The sequence below is a fragment of the Varanus komodoensis genome, unplaced genomic scaffold, assembly GCF_004798865.1.
Source record: "Varanus komodoensis strain SLA01 unplaced genomic scaffold, ASM479886v1 scaffold3, whole genome shotgun sequence".
Lineage (NCBI taxonomy): Eukaryota > Metazoa > Chordata > Lepidosauria > Squamata > Varanidae > Varanus > Varanus komodoensis.
In genome coordinates, this window is record NW_025335761.1 from 15,660,851 (window position 1) to 15,678,020 (window position 17,170).

The 17,170-nt window shown below is 42.9% G+C and overlaps 1 protein-coding gene across 1 annotated transcript in view; it reads left to right on the forward strand.

Annotated features, from left to right (window-relative positions):
* Positions 1 to 17,170, forward strand: part of GALNT16 (polypeptide N-acetylgalactosaminyltransferase 16) — a 165,521-nt gene that overhangs the window by 135,190 nt on the left and 13,161 nt on the right. The window contains exons 11-14 of the mRNA XM_044435773.1: positions 196 to 288; positions 4,567 to 4,650; positions 6,037 to 6,178; positions 13,056 to 13,172. Of these exons, the coding sequence (XP_044291708.1) occupies positions 196 to 288; positions 4,567 to 4,650; positions 6,037 to 6,178; positions 13,056 to 13,172 (436 nt within the window). The remainder of the gene's footprint in view (positions 1 to 195; positions 289 to 4,566; positions 4,651 to 6,036; positions 6,179 to 13,055; positions 13,173 to 17,170) is intronic.

Sequence of the window (17,170 nt, forward strand, 5' to 3'; positions counted from 1 at the left end):
TTTTACCACTATCCTTAGTTATGACACAAGTCCTCATCAATCCTTTCTTTCTGGAGTATTTGTTCTTCCAAATTTATTGGTCACTTGAGTTATGTAGAGCTGAAGTTTCTGCAAGAGGTCCCTTAATTTTATGTCCTGGCAAGCTGTGCTGCAGAATAACCATGTCTAACAGTGTTTCTCCTGTCCAACTTGCAGAAATACTAAACGTACAGCAGAAGTATGGATGGATGAGTACAAACAGTATTACTATGAGGCACGACCGTCTGCCATTGGAAAGTCATTTGGAAGGTAAGCATCCCAAACTGGGCAGATTAAGATCTTGGTAAGTCATCTGTGTTAAGTCACTCTCAGGTGCTTGACATAATTGCTCTTTGTACATTCTGATACAAATGGACCCAATTCTTGCTTCCTGGACTGATAAGCAGAATGGAATATAAACATCCTTCAGATTTTGTATTTATTCAGTTCTTGTGATATTTAAACCTTTTTATTTAAACGTCATTTTAATTGTTAACAATATTTACTTATTTATCTGGCCAGGGTGACTTCTTTTCTTTTCTTTTATAACTTCTTTTATATTGCTTATATTTTTTATTTATTTTATATTATTAATTTTAATTTTATATTGTTATTTTTGTATTGTATTGTATTGTGTTGTAAGCCGCCCCAAGTCTTTGGCAAGGGGCGGCATAGAAATGTTATTATAATAATAATAATAATAATAATAATAATAATAATAATAATAATATCGTTCTCAGCTCAAAAATACATGTTGAAATGCATATTTCTGGATTAAATGTATTTATAAATGTATATTTTGAAATAAGTCAATTTCAAAGTATATTTTGCAAGAAAATGCAAAAGGTTGGTAGTTTAATCTGGAAACAGGATGGAACAGATTTCTGAATGAATAGATGCAAAAGTAGCACAGATGGTAAGTAGACTGATCAGTCCATCCCTAGAGAGAGAGCGCTGAGAAAAAAGTATAGACCTAACATGCTTTTGGTAACGTGATTCAAAAAGTAGAAAAATACATTCTTGCTTTTGATTTGTTTTACTCTTGAACATAAATCCATCATCTGCACTGTTTTGTAATGGCTGTTTATACCTGAATGGCGTGAACTAGATGGCTTTAAAGATGAGTCATATTCCTGGAAGATAATTCTCTCTGTAGCTACTAATCATGAAGGCTATATACTACCTCCATACTACTTGCCGAGAAACAATCTTGAGGGATGGGAATTCTCCTCATGCCCTGTTTTTGGGCTTCCCAAGATGCATGTGGGTGACCATTGTGGGAAACAGGGCACTGGACTAGAGAGACCTTTGTTCTGATCCAGCAGAGTGGTTCTTACATTCTTATAATCCAGCAATAAGGAACATTTACTGCAAAGATAACTTAGCAAAGTCAATATGTAATCTTCTTGCGATGGATTGTCTGGTGTTGTAGGCTTTGAAGGGTGATGTACATGTGTTGTATTTTTAAAGGACACTTTTCTTCTCTGAATGGGAGTATATGGGTGCTTTGGTGGGGTGGCTTTGTTTATTGCAGCCGTTTTGCTTTTGTTTTTGGTCAGAATACAGCATTTTAGAATTGATTTTTATGGGTAAAAAGCCTAGAGCAAAATAACAGGACCCGGTGGCCATTCACAGCAAGCGCAGCCATAAACTGTCTAAGATAGCAGCAACACCTAGCAAAGTAACATGACATTAGCTCTCCCAAGAGACTAAACTGAAGTCAGAATGAAGAAAAGCCTTCTGAACACCTGCTCCTTCCCAAATTCTCTGTGCAAGGGCAGGCCAAGCCTCACCAGGTTCTTGGGAACAAGCGGCTGTTGGCGTCTTTAATGTCAGTAAGGATGAATTTATTTCTAGAGGATAAAACAGAAGACGAAACTTTCTGGGCTAACAGCAAGGTGCTTCAGTCCTCTGTTTGTTCTCCTGAGTGACAGCAAATGGCACCTCTGTCCCATCCTGCCTGTACCTTCACCTCTGTTCTCAGAGCACCAGTGCTCAAACTTGTCAGAGGCTCCTCCATCTCATTCTGCTTCCTTTTTGCCTGAGAATAACTGTACCCAAGAAACAAGCCCATTCAGTTTTGCAACTCTGAAAGAACAGATTATTCCGGGAAAATATACAGCTTTTACCTTTTTGGTCTCATGAATGGCAGTTCTGAATATCTCATAAGGGTATTTTCCATGATGTTAGCTCTTGATTAGCACAACAGTTGCTATCCATTCTGTAGCCTCCCAAAAAGAGTAAGTGTGTGTGTGTAGTTATGGTTGACTGACTGGCTGGTTGTAATTACTTCCAGTTCTGTTTATGAAGTGCTAAGCTGCCCACCTGCTCCCAGGAATAATACAGGTAAAACCAGGATTCAGAGATCTGCCATTCCATGTTGAAAGCTTTCAAAACCCTCATGCAGAAGCAGTTTGGAGAGCTACTGCCAACCCGCTTCCAGTGGCAGCCTCTCCCACCTTCCTTCCCCAGTGGCCATCACAGGACCTTTGAAGAATCTCTGTTCCAGAGGGGAGAAAAAGCAGGAACTGCTTCTTTAAGACTAACAGTTGCTATCCCTTTCTGCTGTAATGTATAATTTCTGTTAATGCTTAGTGTTTAAATATTTGATATTTGGGCCACCTGAAAATCAGTATATAAATACTATATGTGAACTAAAACTCTGTGGCAGGGAGAAGCAGCTGGTGGTACCCTCCAGCTGGTTTGAAGTGCTGCTCCCATAAACCCTGATCATGGTCCATGTTTACTGGGGCAGATAGGACCTGTAGTTCAAAATAGATTGAGAGTTCGACGTTACTGACCCCTAAGCTATAGCTTGGATTCAGCATCCCCCATCTGTGGACGGCTTTCAATCCAGTGGCACATCCCTGTTGGAAGAACTGAGGAGGAAGTGGTCTCCATCACTTCCTCAATCCCCTGGAATTCTTATCCTCCTTCCAAAAACCATCTGTTCCAGGGTGCTAGAGAACCCTCCGGAACAGTGGGGTTCATGGCACTGGGGGATTCACAGGGTGGGAAGAATCTGCAAAGTTCACTACTTCCCTTTCCACTGGCAGAAGCATCCAGAGAAGTATGCTCCCTCTAATACAAAAGGAACTGAATTCAATCCTAAATCAGATGTGGGAAATTTCTCAATTGCTCAAGAGGCAATAATAGTGACAGTTTTACATTGGCTATCATGCAGAATCCAAGATTACATTTGCACAAAATCTTGGTTCAGCAGACCCCATAATCTTAGACTTATTCTCCTGTTTGTGTTCACAACCTGTATCAGGTGCAAGTTATTAGAGTGAACTCTGAATGTTTCTGACCTTTGGCCAAACTAGCCAGGACAGATGGGAGTTGAGGTCCAAAATAACTAAAGGACACCAAGTTGGGGAAATCTGGCCTAAATCATAGAGAAAAGGCAAAAATGACTTCTGGACCAACACTGAATTTACAATTTGTTTGTTTGAGTTGTACTCTGTATTTCTACCAAACCCCAAACTCAAAAGTAGCTTACAATTGCTAATAAAAATGGACAGAACAATAAAATAAATCCATTTAGTGCTCAGTTAAAAGCATGACTATAACAGAGGGGAAAGAAACAGCTTCCAGGCTTACAGAACAAGGCAGTCTTCACCTGCCACTAGCAGGACGACAGAGAGGTGATGCACGGATCAGCAGGGAGTTTGATGGCCAGGGAGCAGCCACCGAGAAGGCCGGCGGCTTTCAGGTTGCCACTGACCGTGCCTCTGAAGGTGGTGGGCTGGAAAAAAGGGCTTCTCTAGAAGACCTTAAGAACTGGACCGGCTCGTATGGGAGACAGTGGTTCAAGTCGCCCCATCTCAAGCTGTATAGGACATTATAGGAAGCACCCGTGCACTTTCTGTAACCAGCCTCAGCCAGGAGTCTGAACACAGTTTCTGGACCAGCTGAAGTTTCTGAACAGTTCTTTAAGGCACCTCCAAGCAGCATGCATTGCATTTGTCCCGATGGAATGTAACCAAGGCGTGTGTGACTGGCCAGATCATATGTCTTCAGGGATGTATGCAATTTATTTTTATGTTTGTTTATTATTTGATTTCTATTAGCTGTGCAGCACCCTGTGCGGGTTAGAACAATAAAGCCATATAAAACAGTATAAAAACACAAAAAACAGTGAAAATGCACACGTGCAATTGGTGTGCTAGCCCCAGCTATGCAAAGGCATGCCTGGCTTGTGCTGAAGCCTGAGCATTCGGGTCCAAGGCTGAGCCTAAAAATGCAACCAAGAATAGGACCCCATTAATAGATGCGTTGGGAAAGGAACAAGAGGCAGGTGGAAAGACAGAAGTGATCCTCACATCTGCTTTAAGGTTTTGGTTTTTTTTTTAATTGACATAAAGTACATTTGAAGGGACTTTCCAGATACAATACTCACTGCATTGTTTCAGCAGCAGCATCTCAAATGTGATGGCACTTCAGAAAAATAAGCCTTAAATAATTCTGTAAATGTCCTTGCATTGTGCCTGTGTCTTCTCTTTTGTTACCCAAATGAAAAGAGGAACCATTTGCTCTTGTTTGCAGTATTGCAGACCGTGTGGAACAACGCAGGAAACTAAACTGTAAATCCTTCCAGTGGTACTTGGAGAATGTGTATCCTGAGCTCAAGTGAGTCATTCTTTGAATCTCAGGTAAAACTGCAGAATGTATCAGCCAAAATTATGACAGCAAAGAAAGTGTCAGGTGCTTTTTCAATAAAAAGCATGGCTATGGCATTACAGAGGCTTATTGTAGGGTTTTGGGGGAATCGGGGTCTCACCCAATCCCACCCCACATGGTCCTGCCTAACCTCCATTTATATTTGAACCAAGTGCTTCTTTATTTTTGCAGCTTGAACTGTGAAATTTGGAACAGGAGACAGAGGCTGAGAAAAAGTTGTTTTGAGGAAAGATATTTAGTGGCAGGCACAGTGGGTTAGGATCAAATTCTTGCAGAGGAAAGCAACAGAAGCACAAGACCTGCCTCAGCAAGGTATATGTTTTGTTTTGTAGGATGTTCTGGAAGGCCAAAACAAAAATATAATGAAAATATATAATCCAGTGAGAGAAGAATGCAGCTGAGTGCTACATCCATGGGAGAGGGAATGAGCTCTTGAAAAATAGCACCATGGCCATGTTAGCAACTTATATTCCATCATTATTAGAATTAATTGTTTTGATTGTGAAAGCTTTTGCCACAATTCTAAAAGGTCAGAAAGTCTGCTTGTTTGCTTAGTGAGAATTGAACTGTCTGAAGGCTTGGGTCTGTCTTTCACCGAAGGGCAGGAGTGGGTAAATCAAGGGCCAGAGTGAATCTTGGAGACAAACTGAGGCCACCGAGAAACAAACAACTGCTCTGCATTCATTGGTTCACATAAACACTATGCATTTGGTAGAACGTGGTGCTATCACATCCACCATTCTCTTCTGGAATTCTCCCAGTGACTTCAGTGCATTGAAGTATTATTTTTCTCCCCTTTCTGCTGGAGCAACCCAATGCTATGAGGGGCCTACTTTACAGACGGCAGTACAGTCCTTTGAAGGCTGCCCTCTTGCAGGAGGGCTGCCCAGTCCAAGTCCACTGTAAAGCTAAAGCACTATCAAAAGGGAGAGCTGGGTCTTGTGAGCTCAAGTGTTCACACCTGGTGAGCAGATTTTGAAAACAGATGGGACACCTGGTCACAGTCTTCCCCGCTATGGAGACATGGCTTGCATGTCTTTCCTAAGAGATGCTCGGGTGATTTAAGACTATTTTGAATATTTCACCATCTTGTAATTGTTTCTAAATTGGCAACTCTCCCCATAAATTAGCAGATGTAAGAAATCTGTGCATTTCTTCTTTTTTGGCTATGCACAAGAGTCCATCCTACCTGTAGTGCTATTACATTTCACTCCAGAGGTGAGATTGCATTTCTATGGCATGTGAGCCCTTGTTCTGGGAGGAATATGCAAAAGTGAGTAATAGCACCTTCTGTGAAGATGGAATGGACAATTTTGCTTTGTGTTGGTCTCACAGGGTTCCAGAAAAGGAGCTAATTCCTGGGATCCTCAAGCAAGGAGCAAATTGTTTGGAGTCTCAGGGACAGGATGGAGCAGGAAACGCTCGAGCAGGGGTTGGGAGCTGCAAAGGGACCGTGAGCAATCCTGTAGCCACTCAGGTGAGGCAACCTGAAGCTCATGCTTTTATTCTACTTCCTTAACACCTCCCGGAGAAGAAAAATATGTTTGCTTGAAGCATGTGTGCCTCGGCCGACCTGTGGCCCTGGCAGCAGCTTTGAGTAATTTGTACATCATGGGGTTAGGGCCTCGGTACTTCCTTCAAGCAACATCAGTTCTCACAGCTGTAGGGAGCAAAAGGCTGACCAAAACTCATTTCACCTGGAACGTGATGGGTCTGATCTGATAACGCACACGAACATCAAAGAATCATAAGAGTGGAAAGCAAACCCTCACCTCCTGTTCTGAGCACACACTGCTCGGCTGTAGCTTGTTTTCCATCAGCTCTCTGCTGATCACTGGCTCAGCCGTTGGCTTTGTACTGCCTGAGTGTTGAGGGAAGGAAAGAAATTGAGAGCAGCTCCCTAAACCCAGTTCCAAGAGCTCTAGCACTGTGTGGATTGTAGCTGAGGAAGGGCAGCCACGTGGCTCTTTTTTGGTATTGGAATAGTAAGAAGATATGAGAATAGGATGAGAGATGACCCAAATCCACTTATTATTTAGTACTAGCTTGAGAACATAGTTCAATTTATGAGATAGGATTACTTGTCCCAGCAGTCCTGGATACAACAACAAAAGTAAAAAACATTTTCTTTAAAGGGACACAGTAACTATGGTATCTTGGAAATAAATGCTCATGTCTTCAAGCTGTCTTATGCTTATGAAGTTCACTTTCCCCATGCAGAAAGCATGACAGTGAAGGAAAAAGGTGCTTTTGTATCCTCATATATGATTATCTTACACATTTATTTTTACGACATGCTGGATTATTGGGATACTACAGTTTGCTGTGGCTTCCTAGGACATGTATACCAGGCACAAACACAAATAAATTCAGGTGTCTATGACTGCCCTTATCCACAGACCCTGTTTTTCCTGGGTTTGATCCAGAATGGTTGTGGCATCAGTGGAAGGTAATTGCTTGTGGAGTTTGTCTCCCCTGTACTCTCTTCCCTCCTGCAGCACCCCAGATGCCCTCCATAGCTGCTGCAGAGGGTCCCCTCATGCTCCAGAGCAGGTTTGGAAAGGGGGTGGCGGTGGGAGGTGCTGCAGTGGGTATCCTTCTATTGGTGGAAGAACTGTTCTGGCTCGAACTCCCAGTATTAAAAAGTAATGTCAATGTAAATGTCTCTTATTGTTTCCCTAATCATTCAGCTTCACTTTGCATAGAATATACATTTGCATATCTATATGAAATTTGCCAGTTCTATCTGGTATTGGAATGTTATGGGACTCACTCCCATGTTACCCCAGGTAGTGTAGATGCTGCTCCCAGGTGGGATTCCACAAATAAGTTACAGGAATTTATTCTCCAGCTTTTGTTTGGAGTTATGATAAGAAATTATTCAAGGAATTTGCCATCCTCAATCTGTGTTGGTTCTCCTGGTTCTGGGACAGCTTGCCAATTTCCTCTGTACTAAATGAAAATCCATTGCAAATGCACAGAGAATTGGCTTAAAGTAGCAGCTGCTTTCTTCACAGTTCCTTATGGGCACTCATAGTGAAACTGCTGCGTAATCTAATGGTCCACGTTATGAGTTGGTGTAAATTGGCAAAATCCACTCAGCAGAGGATCTTGCCGAGATCTCTTCATTCAGTTGCTGTCATATAGCAAGGAAGCAGCTTGAGTGAGCAAAAGGTCACAGTAGGATGCCGGATGCCAGCAAATGCTTGCTCACATCTGTCAATGGTTGGGAATGAGTTTGCAGACGGCATCCAACAAGCTGTTTGATTTTACTTACTGTGCCATTTTGTCATTGTTTGAAATTGCTGGGATTCATTGAACTGCATCTCTGTCCTGGGAATTATCCCAGTGAAGAAGATGAATGTTAATTGTCTGTTGGGAATCGTTATTAGGTGGGAGGATAAATCAATGAAGTGGGCTTGCACTCTTGTTCTGTTTTGTAAGTGTGTGGATGTGTACACTGTATCCCTAATGATAAATTGCCTGTTTTGCCACCACAGACAACAGCTGGTGAAGTGTTTTAATAGAAACAGGTTGAAAAAAATCACTATTGTGTAAAATAATAAGAAACTGTTCCTTGTCCAAGAAATTAAGGGGGTGGGCTTGTGTCTTTTCTAGTACAGCCTACTTCCCTGGGTGGTGTTCCATTCAACATGATCCTAGTGGAAATCTAGTGGAATTAAGGCAAGGAAAATGACCCTTCCTTTACAATCCCCAGTGCCACTTTCCCCCACTGTTTCAGAAGGTCCTCCAACCCTCTGAAGCCATTGGGGAGATGTGGGGGATAGCAGGAAGCTGGGGAATAAATGAAGATCGCCACTGCCTCCATTCCACTGGTGGGTTTCCTCTACTTCATAGGTCATGGACCTCCCATAGATGAAACAATGCCGTCCGGCGGAGCTTTTTCGAGTGGTACAAGGCCTGGTTCGCCCGGGTCCTAAGGAAGATCCGATGCCACCCTCAAAGGCCCGCTGTGATGACTTTGCCAGGCATTTCAGGGAGAAAATCGCTCAGATTCGTCACGAGCTGCACTCCACTAATGAATCAGAGGTCTCTGGGGAGACGCCAATGCTACCGTCTGGTCCAAAATTAATGGAGGAATTTCAATTATTGTGGCCCGATGATGTGGACAAGGTGCTTGGACGAGTACGTCCCACCACTTGCCTATTGGATCCTTGCCCGTCTTGGTTAATAAATAACTCCAAGCACGGGATTGGGTCCTGGATCTTGGAAGTGGTTAACGCTTCTCTGAGGGAGGGTCGAGTGCCTGCCCCTTTAAAGGAGGCGGTAATACGACTGGTCCTGAAGAAAGCGTCACTGGATCCAGAGATGGCCACTAACTATAGACCTGTGGCCAACATCCCGTTTCTGGGCAAGGTGTTGGAGTGAGTGGTGGCGGGACAACTCCAGGCACTCTTGGATGAAACTGATTATCTGGATCCTTTTCAGTCCGGCTTCAGACCCGGGTACAGTACTGAATCTGCCTTGGTCGCCCTGTACGATGACCTGTGCAGGGAGAAGGACAGGGGGAGTGCGTCCCTGTTGGTTCTCCTGGACCTCTCAGCGGCTTTCGATACCATCGAACATGGTATCCTTCTGGATAGGCTAGCGGGATTGGGAGTTGGAGGCACTGCTTTGCAGTGGTTCCGCTCCTATCTCAACGGTCGATTCCAGAAGGTAGTGCTGGGGGACCATGTCTCTGCGCCATGGCAGCTATGCCATGGAGTACCACAGGGCTTCATTCTATCCCCTCTGCTATTTAACATCTATATGAAACCGCTGGGCGAGGTCATCAGGAGGTGTGGGCTGCGGAATCATCAATACGCTGATGATACCCAGCTCTACCTCTCGTTTTCCACTAATCCAGGTGAGGCAGTGGCTGTGCTGAACCGGTGCTTGGCGGAGGTAATGGAATGGATGAGGGCCAATAAACTGAAACTCAATCCAGACAAGATGGAGGTCCTGTTGGTTGGCGGATCGGGCTTCGGAGAGGGTGGATTTGACCTGGTCCTGAATGGTGCAACACTCCCTCTTAGGGACAAGGTCCGCAGCTTAGGAGTACTCCTTGACCCGGAGCTTTCTTTGGAAGCTCAGGTGACAGCGGTGGCGAGGAGCGCCTTCCTTCAGCTTCGGCTGATTAATCAGCTGCGCCCCTACCTGGAGTACGACTGCCTGGCGACGGTGACACATGCGCTGGTGACTTCCCGCCTAGACTTCTGTAACACGCTTTACGTGGGGCTTCCCCTGAAGACGGTCCGAACACTTCAATTGGTGCAAAACAGAGCTGCCAGGTTGCTGACGGGGATGCGGCGTTATGCTCACATGACTCCAGTCCTCCGTCAGCTTCACTGGCTTCCCATTGAAGCCCGGGCCCAATTCAAGGTGTTGATTATGACCTATAAAGCCCTAAATGGCTTGGGTCCTGGCTACCTGAAGGAGCGCTTACGTCCGTATATGCCCGACCACCCTTTGAGATCTGCAGGAGAGTCCCTTCTCCGGGAACCCTCCATGAAAGAAATTAGGAGAGTAAGTACTCGGAGGAGGGCTTTCTCTGCGGTGCCACCCAACCTATGGAATTCACTCCCCAAAGAGGTCCGCCTGGCACCGTCGTTACTGGTTTTTCGGCGCCAGGTAAAGACCTTTTTATTTAAACATCATTTTAATTGTTAAAATATATGATCTGGCCAGGGCAACGTCTTCTTCCTTCTCTTTTCTCCTCCTATATTATTTATTTACTTATTTTATACTGCTTTTTTTAATTTTATATTATTATGTTTGAAACTCAGTGTATTTTTTGTATTTTTGTATTTTATGGTAATTTATTATGTTCTATTGTATTTCAATGTATTTTATTGTGTTGTAAGCCGCCCTGAGGCTTCGGCAAGGGGCGGCATAGAAATGTTAATAATAATAATAATAATAATAATAATAATAATAATAGGAGTCCTTCCATCTGTGAGAGTCAGATTCTGGACCCCACACATTGTCTAGTGCAGGGATGAAGGAATGCTTTACTTGCTTCTGCATTCAGATTTTTAAAATCTCAAATTCTTTCCATCTCTTAAATGAAGAAATGTGAAATGTTGCTTCCTTTTTCTCAAACACAATCTTCTTCCCCACCTGCACTGGCCAAATTCATCAGGTATGGCTTTTTCTAGCACAGGGACACCTTGCTGTACCTAGTTGCCATTCAGCTGTTAAGGATCTGAAGTCTTTCAGAACAAAAGAGGTGGCAGTCCCAGCAGAGCAGCAGGGCCGAATAGCCTTGGGTTCAGAGCCAGATGTTTAAGAGATGTTAGATGGATGAATCTGTTTCTTTTCGTCTTACATTCAGTTTCTTTAAATCTCAAAATCTTTGCATCCCATTTATGGAATGTACAGATTTAGGTATGTTCTAAGCAAAGCATAGCAAAAAAAAAAAAAAAAAAATAGCCAAATGAAATGCTCACCTATTCTAAATCTAATAAGAGAAGAAGCCAACTAGCATGCTTTGAAAACTCCCTCAAAAATCAAATTTTCAATTTCAAAATTCTGTGAGAGGATTAGGTTCTTGCAGCTGGTATTTCCCAAATTCTGTCAGGTTTCAACTTCTGTTCTTTTGTGGACATGTTTTTTCACTGCAGGAGGGGTGTGTGTGTGTCTTGCTTTCTTACTTTGTTCTTACTGAGGTTTTAGTCCTCCTCCTTTAGGTTTTGTACTTATTTTTTTAGCACAAAACCTACAATAGAAGATCCCATTACTAAATATAATCTCTGGGGCCTAATTTATATGGGCCATTGGCCAGGTGAAAACCACTGTTCCATTAAGGTGGTCTACATGGCCATCAACGTATTTAAAAGATGCTTATCCCACACAGGTGCAACATTTACCTGCCAGGAATTTGCAGTTTTGATAAATTCAGTGCAAACAATTTATGCATATAGATAAGTATCCAGAATGAGTGATGCCAGATGCATAAAACCACAGTGAAAGTTTTTTGTTTTCCTTCCATAAAGTCTCTTGTTTAATTAAACCTGACCCTTGGGCAATCATTTTTCTCAGGTGCTTATTTTATTTTTTTAACTTTCCTTTCTGAGTCTACGTCACTCTATACATGACCCTGTAGTTAAGGTGGTGCTCCCAGTACTGATCTCGCCGGAGCACTGGAGAAGCTTGAAAGCTGAAGGGCAGGCTGGCAGGCAGGTAGCAAGCACCTGGGAACCAGGCTCAAGCCACATATTTACAGAGCTCTTATCATGAAATAGCAAGCCAGGGTTTTAAAGCCTAGTTCCAAATCACACAATTCGTGTCAGCAGCTGGGCCTGGCTTGGTTTTGCTGGTGGTATATGAAAGTCCGCCCAGCTTGGGAACAAGGCCTTCGTGGTCAGCTTGCCCAGCCACTGAGGTCATCAGATGAATTGTTCCTGGGCTTCAATTCGCATTAGAGATCATTTGGAGCAGAGCCTTTGGCATCTTAGCATTTTCTCTGGAATTCCTTGCCATCTGATGCTTGGTATGTGCCAACATGATTCTGTTTTTGTTATCTGCTAAAGACATTTTTATTTAAATCAGTTTTCCCTGATTGAAAGCCCACCCGTGGTTTTATTGGTATAATTGCTGTATTTTACATATTTTACATACTTTAATCGTTTTTGATATTGTTATTGTTGCTCACTGCTTGGGTATTTATTTAATGTAACGTGGTCTATAAATACAGACCCTGAATGTATGAATAAACACATCCACTTCCTCAGGCATTTTCCTTAAACACTCTTGCAGTCATTTCTCATTCTCTCAGTCATGCAAAAAGAATCTTGCATTTGGAATGCATATTCTTTTAAAAATATACACAGTTCAATATGTCTTTATTCATTGGGAAACCACATTAAAATGTGTATTTCTGCAAAAAAAGAATATATAAACACATATCTAAAGTGCACACAAAAACCCATGCAACATTTTATGTGAGCAAAAAAATTACAGTCTTCTGTTGAAATTAAACAGAACAACCTAAACATGGAGAAATGTAAACCTAAGTAAAAGCAAGTTCAACAGTTTCACCCATCTCTATTGTGAACAAAGCCTTCCAATTCCCCCTTGCAATGATGGTTCCCATCACAACAATACCAAAAAGTGTTGTTGCAGTTTCAGAAAGTTGAAGAAATGTACCTGTTTTGCTAGGTTGTGCAGTGCTTTCTCCATGTGATCACAGGAACATGTATGTCCAAAGGTAACCTTTTGTAGAAATATTGGTGGCAAAAATGTTTGAGGCAGTTCTTTTATTAAAACAAGAACAATATAGATGTAGCACTAACAGCTGAAAGAAGCTTTCTGTTTCTCACACTGTTCTTTCCTTGTTCACCTCAACCCCAAAGGAATGGCTATTCAGTGACCCTTTAATCCGGCAGCAGGACAAGTGTCTCTCAATCACCTCTTTCTCCACCGGCTCGCAGATCACAATGGAGGCATGCAATCAGAAAGACGGCCGACAGGTACTGTACTCCCTTAGTGACACCCCCCTTGCCCTTTCATGCTACAGCTACCATTCCATTGTAGCATTAAACATATTTTGGAAGGGTTGTTCATTGGCTCTGAAGATGAGATACAGTTGGTAGTAATCTTCAATACATGTATAGGAGGATGGTAAAAATCTTTCACTAGGAAGTACTCACTAAGAGTAAATTTGCTCTGAGTATATGTATGCACACAAATGCATACATGCACACAAGTATGATCACACATAGATGCAGCTGCGGGTTTAAACTTTCTCCTGATAGCCTGGAATGGTAACGTACAGTGCACTTCCAGTTGGACTCACAGTTCACTGACCCTGGATTTTATGATGCTGTAAAAATTCTCCCTCCAGTATTTCCTACAAGGCAAACGAAGGAGCAATATAGTCGTGCAAGTGATGTGTGGGGGAAACAGACAGTATAGATGCTATGGATGCTTAAAACAAGCAGTGGAAAAGATGCATGTATAAATGCTGTAGGAAATCAATCCTGCAGTAGCAGGATATTGATGGAATGGCCACACCAATGCCTGCCTTTTCATTCCTGACATCTGTTCTCTATTCTGCAGTTGGAATCTATGAATGCTGTGTCCAAGAGCTGTGCTGGAGACCTGAGAATATTTTATGCATAACTTTTTCCCTTACAATATCCTTAATATTCTCTTGTGGAACCAGCTGGGAAATGACTTGAGACACACAGCATTGCAGTGTTTAGCTAGACCTGACTCTGAGGGCTTATTTAGGCTGCCATCATGACTATGCAAGCAATGGCTTCTTGGGTCATCAAAATCCAGACAACCCTAAAACAAGCCATGCACTGTGCAAGGGGTATTTAACCATCAAATAACCTCCATTGGCTGGGTCTAGACAACACAACAAGGTGCAGCAACTCTGGCCAGAGCTTGCATATTAATTGTGGTAAGGACACACTCCAAAGGTAAATTAATCCATGGTGAGCTAATGGATGCTTTCCTGCAAGCATACTAAAAAAAACAAAACAAAACAAAACACTTGAGCTAGCACAAAGTTAAAGGTTTTGAACTTTTTTATTTGAAATCTCAAAGATAATTTTTAATCCTGAAACAAAGGCAGGTTTGTGTGTGTGCGAGAGGTTTTTCTGGAAGGTTATGTGGAGGTACCTACTATTGCCAATAAGTGGCAGTTTTTCTCCTTTTTAAAAAGGTTTAATAACTAGTATTTTTCCTGTTGCTATAGTAGTAATAGCGTGGCAGATGCTAAACATGGAAGCTGCCAAGAGTTGGGCACCATCCCTCTCCTTTCTGACATGTTCCCCTTCTGGAATTATACTGTGTCATTACTGTGTGTCATTCTGAAAGGAATTCTGGGGAAGAAATGGTAGCCATTGCCACTGAGAAGCACCATTCTCCTTTGCCCCCTCCCCCCAAATACCCTGGAAGAAGTCTAAAGCATTATTCCACTGGTATTCTGGGGAGTAGGAAAATCCTTGTTGCTGTTGGTGGTCTCTGTGAGAGGCATTCTTTTTGTTTGTTTTGTTTTGATTTTCGTGGAACATCCATTCCCATAGGCTCTGAGAGGTTTATAAGCGATTAAAACCATCAGTTGTTAAAATTTCAACTAAAAACAAGCATGCTAAATAAAACTTATCTGCGAACTAAGCTGAGAAGGCCTGTTGGAAGAGATACATCTTTAACTCCCTCTTGAAGGTAGCAATCGGGGATATCAGATGCATCTCTCTCAAGAGACCATTCCACAATTTAGGGGCAAACACTGAGAAAGTCCTCTGGGTAGCAGACATTAATCTTATGGAGGTAAACTTGGGCTTTTCTTTGTGCACTCATCTTTCCCTTCGCACTGGTGTACACTGGCTTGTTAGATGATGCTGTGACCTGTTCAGTTTGACTTCTCTGGCTACAGAGCATTTTCCTTTCCTTTCCTTTCCTTTCCTTTCCTTTCCTTTCCTTTCCTTTCCTTTCCTTTCCTTTTTTTTTTTTTAAGAGCAATGAAAATGTGGTATTTAATTGAAAAACTGAAGGAACTGCCTTTTTCTTGCATATTAGCACTATTCTGCTATACCATAGTGCTATCTAGAGGTATGTAAGCAGAAAAGCAGGAAAGGAGTTGGTTCTTGTGTAGTGCTTAGATCTCATTTCTGCAGCAAAAGCAAAACTAGAAACAGTGAATTAACAGCCTCGTGTAGAAAAGCCTTCTGTTTCTTTAAACAAGGATGGAAGTGTCTGAAACTTTGTCCACAGGTAATACAAATATGTGTTTCCCAAGAGACCAGGCTAAACTCATGCAGGTATTTTTGTAAAAACTGCTGCAGCACAGCTGCTCTAGAACAACTCTCACTGTTGAAATTAGGACTGGGTGGCTATCCCAGTTGTACCTGCCTAGGTCTACCTTCTTCTCTGCTGGTGGCACAAGTACACCAGTCTGCCTTGGCACTAGACCATCAGTGACCCCCTAAGTGCTTTCGCAGAGTTTTCCTTCCATTGTAAGATGATTCTTACAGCAGTAGACCTCATGCTGTATTTTCTCGTGGACCTAAGAAGCACTTCTCGGAGGTTGCAGCGGACAGGTAACTGGACAGAATGATGGACAGCTGGCACCAGAATGGAATGTTGGATGGAGCTAGTGGGAGTTGAAAGAAGTAAGTTAGAAAGATGGCTAGGACGATTAAGGAGAACCCATGGAAAAAGAAATAGGAGTTAGGATGAAGTGACACTGAGAGGAATTAGGAGCCAATTTAGTAAAGACGGCAATGTGTGTTTAGACAGGAAAAAACTCCCAGCATGCCTAAACAGCACATAGGATTGTGCCTGAAGTTGGTCAGTGAGACAGGTTGTTCATTGGCATCAGAAGGCTGTGAATGAGGAAAGGAAGAAAGCAGAAACAAGTGTCAGGGTTTTACAACCATCATTAGCATTTTCAGTTGTTTCAGGATCTGAAGAGGAGGTTCTGCCATGATGGGTGGTGGCAGCTGGTGTTCTGAAGAGTTCTGTACTCAGGGACCTGTAGGGGTCAGGGCTTTATAGGGACCCCTAGTTTACCTTACAGAGAAATCCCACCACTTTGGGTGGGTTCTTTCTTGAAAACTTCATGGAAACAGCTGAACCATTTGCAGCTAATTACCTGGAGCCTTGCATGGTAAAACAGGACTAGAGGGCTCAGAAGCATCCTTCTGCTGGGAGCCATTAAGTGAACAGTAGTTGTCACCATTGCCTCCTTGCTTGGAGTTCCTGTGCCCCCTTTTGCCTATATTGGACTGCACCCACACTAAGATCATCACAAGTACTGAGGGTGTGGGAGGGGTAAAATCAGAAAGCCAATCCCCTCCTGCCCTGTAAGGGAATTGGCTGGTTTCCCTATTCCACCCTACCCTTTTTCCTGTATGAGAAACATCAAGAGCCCAGATGACGTTTGGCCCAAATCATTGCGTTCCTGTAGCTTTCCCTATTGCAATTGCATGCTTCAGGGTGCTGGATTCTAGCAACACTAAGAGTTTCAATTGTGTAGCAATGTAGCAGTGCAAGCTCTCAGGAGACAACTGGAAGAGTACTATTGTCTCACCAGGTTTGGAGGTGTGGTTTGGGATATTGCGGGTGACAATGCATGATTATGCCTCTCTTCATGATCTGCCTACTCATCCACCTTTGTTTTCATTCTCTCTGCATTCTGGCGCCACATGCCATCAGATACGATATTCACAACAAATTACAAACCACTTGATATACGCCCCCCCCCCCATGTTTAATCACAGCCCAGTGTCATCAAAATGTACGCATCCTCCCGGACTGGTATATTCTCCTGCACTTGATGTGCTGCAGTTAACAAACTAGCATCTGAAAACAAGCAGCTGTTGTCAGGCCTGGCTCAAAAAAGGGTGTCAGGATGTTAAGGATGTTACAAATAAGCTGGGCTTCAACAGGGCTAATGAAGAGCCAGGCAAAGCAGCTTGGTGAAAAGCCAGCCGCTGTGGGGGCTAAAGAGCCCCCC